At 41.2% G+C, this 7,646-nt stretch overlaps 1 protein-coding gene across 1 annotated transcript in view; it reads right to left on the bottom strand.

Annotated features, from left to right (window-relative positions):
* The window catches only part of LOC102425303 (leucine-rich repeat, immunoglobulin-like domain and transmembrane domain-containing protein 3), a 16,153-nt gene extending 12,189 nt beyond the window's left edge, over positions 1-3,964 (bottom strand). The window contains 1 exon segment of the mRNA XM_023745982.1: positions 3,445-3,964. Within this exon segment, the coding sequence (XP_023601750.1) occupies positions 3,445-3,964 (520 nt within the window).
* Between the last annotated feature and the right edge of the window lie 3,682 nt (positions 3,965-7,646).

The raw sequence follows: 7,646 nt of genomic DNA on the forward strand, positions 1-7,646 counted from the left end.
AGGCTGGCAGGCAGTAGCAGTTAGGGGCAATCAGGCAGGCAAGCAGGCAAGCAGTTGGGAGCCAGCAGTCCTGGATTGTGAGAGGGATGTCCGACTGCCCATTTAGGCCAAATCCCACCAGGATCGGGCCTAAACGGGCAGTCAGACATCCCTCAAGGGGTCCCAGATTGGAGAGGGTGCAGGCTTTGCTGAGGGACACACACCCCCCGGTGCACAAATTTTGTGCACTGGGCCTCTAGTTAAAGAATAAAGCACATTGAGTCTGGTAAGAGGAGCAGAGGCATATAAAAAGCTGGTCCCACACCCAAGCGTGGCTTTTTTTTTTTTTAATTGAGAGGGCTATCTTGGCTGTGGAGATGTCTCATGAGAAGCAAGGGGTCCCAGCCTCACACCAGACCCCTCAGCCCAGGGTTCCAATGCCAGGAAGAGAAGTCCCCATAACTTTGGGCTATAAAAACCAGCAGGAATTGTGGCTGAGTAACAGAGGCTGCTGAAGAACCAGGCATTCCTCTTAAAGGGCCAGAGCATAGATTTACTTGGACTCACTCCCTCTGAGCCCCATCAGCTCTTAAAGGATCCAGGGACATACAGGGAGAAACTAATTTGTCTGGCATCAGGTCAAAAACTAGGGGGCAATTTTCTCCCAGACAAAGGTGCTAGAAGAAGTCATTGTTCCTTTGCTGAGACTTCCCCACCACAGTGCTGACAGGCTGTCACCATATCTGAGTCTCTGGCCCACACTGTTCACCCAGACCTGGTGATTCCCTGAGACCCCACCTCACCCAAGCTGTTTGCAGTGGTTTTTCCATATGAATGGCCTATCCTTGCTCAGGCTTCAGACTTTCCTAAAATCTCTCAAACAAGCAGCAGCTGGCATCAGCATGTCCCATACCTCTTGGTAAGTGGCCCCAGACCCAGCACTAGAAGCAGCCTGCCTTGTTTCATAGCTTGGCCTCTCTGGAGCACCTCCAAGCCCAACACAAGTAGTAACTATCTGCAGATCACTCTGTAGCTTGTGCCAGATGGCCCCATGCAGGCACGAGCAGTAGCTGATTTTGTATCTCCTGAAAGGCCCCAGAGCCAGGACACCTGGTGGTCAGCTTCAGACTATGCCAGATTACAACCCTACCACATCCATGTCTGACCCACTCAAGGGGCAGACTTGGAAAGCACCAAAGCTCCACTGAAGCAAGTCCTGTTCCATAGGGGTGTCTCCTGCACAGCAGCTCATGCACTATAATCATAGCTGGTCCTTATAGCTAATTGGCCTGGGGGTCAATCCCTCCCAGTGACCAAATAGCAATCAAGGTTCAACTACAACACAATAGTGCACACAGCCACACATGGGTGTCCCTAGAGGGCCCAGCTCAGGTGACTGGGAAGACTGAGCCACTGGGCTCTATAGGATGCCTACTACATAAGGCCATTCTACCAATTCCAGGATACATAGCAGCTCTACCTAATATATAGAAACAAACATGGAGGCAACCAGAATGCAGAGACAAAGAAACATGTCACAAATGAAAAAAATGGAAGCAAGCAAAATACTGGATACAGAGTTCAAAACAAGGTTATAAGGTTACTCAAGGATCTTAATGAGAACTTCAAAGGACTTAGTGAGACTTTCAAGGATCTTGGTGAGAATTTCAAAGACAAGAAAGGACTAGTCAGAAATTAAGCATAAACTAACTGAAATAAAGAATAATTTACAGGGATTCAATAGGGGATTCTGAGAACCAAATCAATGATTTGGAAATATTAGGAAGAATTAAAAAACCCCACTCAGAAGAGCAAAAAGAAAGAAGAATCCAAAAATATGAAGATAGTATAAGGAGAGTCTGGGGCAACTTCAAGTATATCAACATCCACATCATGAGGGTACCAGAAAGAGAAGAGAGGGAGCAAGAAATTGAAAATCTACTTGAAAAAATAATAAGAGGAAACTTCCCTTACCTGATGAATGAAATAGACATACAAGGCCAGGAAGCACAGAGTCCTAAACAAGACGAATCCAAAGAGGCTCATACCAAGACATATCATAATTAAAATGCTAAAGGTTAAAGACAAAGAGAGAATCTTAAAATCAGCAAGAGAAAAGCAGTTAGTTATCTACAAGGGAGCACCCATACAACTGTCAGCTGATTTCTCAACAGAAACTTTGCAGGCCATAAGAGAGTGGCAAGAAATATTCAAAGTGATTAATAGCAAGGGCCTACAACCTAGATTGCTCTACCCAGCAAAGTTATCATTTAGAATTGAAGGTCTGATAAAGAACTTCACAGACAAGAAAAAGCTAAAGGAGTTATTCACCACCAAACCAGTATTACATGAAATGTCAAAGGGTCTTCTTTAAGAAGAAGAAAAAAGATTTAAAAATATGAACAATATTACATGAAATGTTAAAAGGTCTTCTTTAAGAAGAAGATGAAAAAAAATTCTAAAATATGAACAATAAAATGGCAATAAATATATATCTATCAACAATTAATCTGAAAATAAAAATAAATGAACAAGGAATCTAATGAACCAAAAAAACTGACATATAAAATAGAACCAGAGGCATGTAAACATGGAACAGACTGATGAATCTCAGAGGGAAGGGAGAGGGGGAGCGGGAAGAGATTAACCAAGGAACTTAAATACATACATTCATTACCCATGGACACAGACAATAGGATGGTGAAAGCCTGATGTGTGTCAGGATCCAGGTGGAGGAAGGCAATGGGTGGGGGGGGGAGGGGAGAAACAAGGTAATAATCTCAACAATATAGATTTTTTAAATTAAAAATAAAAATAAACACCCAAGGCAAATATTCCTAGAACCTAAACAAAGTCAAGATTGAAATATATAAAACTAATCACAACTAAACTAAGAGACTATGTGCATTAGGAGATCTATTTGGGGCCAGTAAAATAACTGGAGTCTTCATCATTTCTTTTTAGATTACAAAAATTTGGCTACTATCCTTCCTAACTAATTAAACCGCTGCCACCTCATACAGATGGCGATGCCCCTCTTCCCTCCTGGAGAAGCTGATGAAGGGTTGAAAAGAGACCAGAGCAGAAGGTTGACCGTGGCAGGATGGAGCATCAGTGTGCTCAGAAGAACCAGCGGAGGTTGGTGGATTTTGTCACTCAGCTCCACGCTCTCTAATAGCAGCATTAGTCTCTGAGTGTATGAAGCCAACTCTCCTCCCAACTTCAACACACCAGAACACACACACACACACACACACACACACACACACACACACACACACACACATTATACCTACCCAGGATAGATGGGTAAATTGACTTAGGTCAACTGATGAAGTGTTATTCCATGCAAAGTGCAAGTACAGAGTAAGAAACCAAACTCAAAAACATGAAAAGATTGCACAACTGAGCAATATGCTGAGCAAATTATCTGGACCTGAGGGGAGCAGAGGCTTGTGAGCTTACCAAGAATAATTCTTGGTGAAAGCTTCCGGCTTCTGGACAGTGTTGTAAGTACATGGGACCAGCTCTCCAGGAATTCTGGTGGCAGTGTGGTTAGTCTGTTGCTTGATAAATCTAAGTAGGTGAGGTTCTTCAGGTACTTGGCTGCCCCATTTGGCACACTCGTTATTTGGTTGTTGTGCAAATCCAGGATCCTTAGATGGGGCATGTACAGCAGAGATGCCCAAGGGAAGGCAGCTAGAGAATTCCCATCCAAGCGCAACTCATGCAGCTGCCCCAGGTTGTAAAAGCTGCTGGCCTCAAGGCTGGAGACAGAATTGTAAGTCACCCAGAGGTACTGGAGCTCCACCAGGTAGTAAAAGGCATCGGCGGGGATCGTTCGGATGACGGTCTTCTCTATGCGGAGCTTTACAGTGTCCGCGGGGAAGTTCAGGGGGAGCTCGTTCATATCCAGGTCATTACACAGCACCGACCTAGGGTCACAACAAGAGCAGTGGGAGGAAACCTGCGTTCCGAGACCCATTTGAAAAAAACAATGCTTATTTGAAACATGCATCAACTGAAAATTCCTTACTGGTTTTCACAAAATATTTGTGGAGCCTGGCTGACCTGTTCATTAATAATTTGTCATCATTATCTTCTTCTATGTTAAACCATATGAAATGGCCATTTCTATAGGTTAAAAATGATCAACTATGAGAATTTTCATATGGTTCACCTAATACTGATGTAGTTCTTTATAAGTCAGGCCTGTCCAACACACACCATATTCATTACCTTATTTAGTTGTCGGACAGCCCTATGAGGTAGATACTGGGGAAGAGGTAAAGGCACCAGCTCTGGAGTTGGTCTAATCTTGGCTCAGATCTAAGCTCATGCCATCTCTTTTGTGGCAAAGCCCATCCTCACCAATTGCCCCACTTCTTTTTCCCATGTAGCTTTGTTAGGGTGGTTCATTGAAATGCATGTAAAGTTTTATACCTTCCTGACACGTAACAGGCATTCGGTGAGTGCCTGCTATTTTTACCATCAATCTTCTTTTTACAGTAAAATAACTGAGGCCTATCCACATTAGGTAACTTGCCAAGGTTACATAGCTACTGGGTCACACAGTCACCTTCCAACCCACATTGGTCCAACTCCAAAGTGTAAACTTAACCTCCTTATGAAATAACCCATTTTTAAAGAATCCCCTGTTGAAGTTATAAATTTATCTCTTTTAAGGAAGGAAGGAGCAAGTGTTCACACTGGATGCTTAAAGCTGACCTCTATTTCAACAACGTGTCTTGTGCATTGCTTCCAGGCCAAGGAATAAACCAGAAACTGCAAATTTATTCCGTTCATCACACACTAACGTAAATGACCTTGAGCAGGTCACATTGTGACCTTGCTTAGTGGTACATGTAAAATAGGCATTAAAAAAACAAGCTTGTCCCATGTGTGAATGTAAAGTATAAAGAATCAGAGAATTTAGATGCATTGTAACTTGAAAAAAGATCTATTTATCTCCCATTGTACACTCATTTCCACTGGATTGCTGAAAATGAACAATGAAACATAAATTATAATGCATTATACATGTAGTCAACAAATCAGCCATTCAGTGAAATATATCACGTTAAGTGGGTGAACTTTAAAAGCAGCCCACAAGGCAAAGAGGGGAAATGCAGCATAAAGCTGCAATGTCCTGCTAGCTAGCATCTCCTGTCTGTAACTTCAGGGGAAGACCATACAAAGCATTGGGATTCTATAAGGACACTTCCTATTCTTTTTTTTAAAATACATTTTATTGATTTTTTACAGAGAGGAAGGGAGCGAGATAGAGTTAGAAACATCAATGAGAGAGAAACAGTGATCAGCTGCCTCCTGCACACCCCCTACTGGGGATGTGCCCGCAACCAAGGTACATGCCCTTGACTGGAATCGAACATGGGACCCTTCAGTCCGCAGGCTAATGCTCTATCCACTGAGCCAAACCGGTTAGGGCGACACTTCCTATTTTTCATCTCTACTCTCTATCACAAATTTCAGTGCTACTTTAGATCAGAATGATCCAATTTCTACTCATTAAGTTAACATTCCAGTGTAATGGAGAAAAGCCTGCATTGGAAGCTGAAAGACCCAGTGTCTTTATCAATCAGTCACTGTATCAACTCCGTGCTGTGACCTTGCACAAGTCCTTTAGCCTCTGTGTGGCTTCGTTTCTTCATTTACAAAATAACAGCAGAACTAAATTCTTTCTAGAGCTCTTGCCAAGAATAATACACTATGGTTTTCATAAAATCCATCAATAATGGGGCCACCAGGGGGAAGGAAACACTTCTGTGTTGTTTCTCAAGTACCCTGGCGTGAGTTGTTAACTGCTACCTAGCTTTTGCCAAATAGGGCTTTTTAATTTGTTATGTTCTTCTCACTGTCTTAAGCCACCTAGTAAATCTTTCAAAAAAAATACCAAGAGTTACTTAAGTAAAGTTTATAGAATAACAAGACAAACTACTCAATAATATGTTTTAATTTTTATTAATTTGTTTAAAGGTGTAGAACATAACTTGAGTGACTCTTAACAAATTACTTTAAGAGGCTCACTATTCAAATAACCTCAAAAGTCCATCAACCAAGTCACACAAAAAAATCTGATTTTGTCATTAAATATCCTTTAAAAAAAATCATGGTCTACCATGGTTAGCTAACAAAAGTTCCTTTTTGCATTTAACTTCTATCTCAAAGGACTCATGTATATTATGAGTATGCAATTATTTTTACTTCACAGGTAGATGTGAAAGCAACCCAGAGGTTAAATAACTTCTACAGTGTCGGCAACTGATAGAGTTGATCCATATCTTTCAAACCTCTTCTCTTTGTAAATTCCAATATCTTAAAATGAAAAATTCTAATTATGAATGTCTGTAATTTCACTCTTATGAGAGTCCTTTCTGCTTTCTAAGGTCTATCCAGTTGGCATGAACAATCCTCGAAATGAAATGGAAAACTCGGGAAGCAAATGATCTGGGAATGTTAGCACCTCCTCATCGGCCCTGCTTTCTGTAATCAGGCTGAGCGGGCCACACACATTTCAGCTTGACCTCCTGAAATGAACATTTTTCTGAACACAAGTGCAATGAACATTTTTGTATGTGTTTGAAGGTCTCAAATAAAAATGAGGGGCTTTTAAGAGCTAAACTGCTCAAGATAAAAGCATAGCATTGGCAACCAGTATTAACACAACTAAGTTAAAGCTTATGCAAATTAAACCTTCTCTCCTCTGATTTCTGATCAACAGTTTGCTTTCAAATAAGGCTGATGGGGGGTCCCTTTCCTCAGAATCATTAGAACACTTAGTAGCATACCTTGATCCCGTGCCATCATTTCTGCCGTGATAATCGCAGGTGCACTGTGAAGGACATAAACAACTCACTCCTTCCAAAAAGCTAAGCACAACGCCCAGACATGCTAAGAGACGCATTGCTCCTTTTAGAGGTTATTGGAACAACAGGTAAAAACCAAATCCTAAGCATTCAGAGACTGGTGTGCCTGGAATGCAAACAGCCATTTAGTAAGAGCAGATTACACAGGATTAGCTGAGATCTGTAGTTACTTAACCTTCAAGTGTATTTTGCAGGGGTTCAATCTTCCTAGCCTTTGAATGTGGTTTCAGCAAAGTAACACATTATAAAGAAAGTGAAAATCAAACACATGTCAAGAAAATTTCAGTAGGTGCTCGTATCTAGATTTGCAAGGAAATGCCTATTAAATTCCTTTCCTATGGATGTAATTGCTAATACATTTTTCAGCTACACGTAATGTTAAAAACAATTCAATGTCTTAGCAGATACTAGAACATATAGCAGATGATTTACATTATAACATTATAAATTTTATTTTGTGCATTTGCTTTTTATCAGCATGCATAACAATCAGTTTTACAAAATTTAGCTTTAAAGATAGAAGCACATGATGTAAAATTGATTTAGAATAGAGTTATCAATATTGCCAAGTATTGGCTATCTCCAAAAACAAAGTAGACAAAGTCTGGAACCTAGTGGGTTTTTCTGGTTTGTTTGTGTTTTTTTAGACTAAATGCTTCAATCCACCACTGAAGTGTGGACCTAGGGCTCCAGTGAGTGTGTCCTGGGGCTCTGCAGGTCATCTCAGCACAGTGTAAGGCTCCTCCCAGCTCTTATTTCTACCAAAAGCTACTATCTCTC

This window comes from Myotis lucifugus, unplaced genomic scaffold (assembly GCF_000147115.1).
Source record: "Myotis lucifugus unplaced genomic scaffold, Myoluc2.0 scaffold_611, whole genome shotgun sequence".
In the NCBI taxonomy this organism is placed as follows: Eukaryota; Metazoa; Chordata; class Mammalia; order Chiroptera; family Vespertilionidae; genus Myotis; species Myotis lucifugus.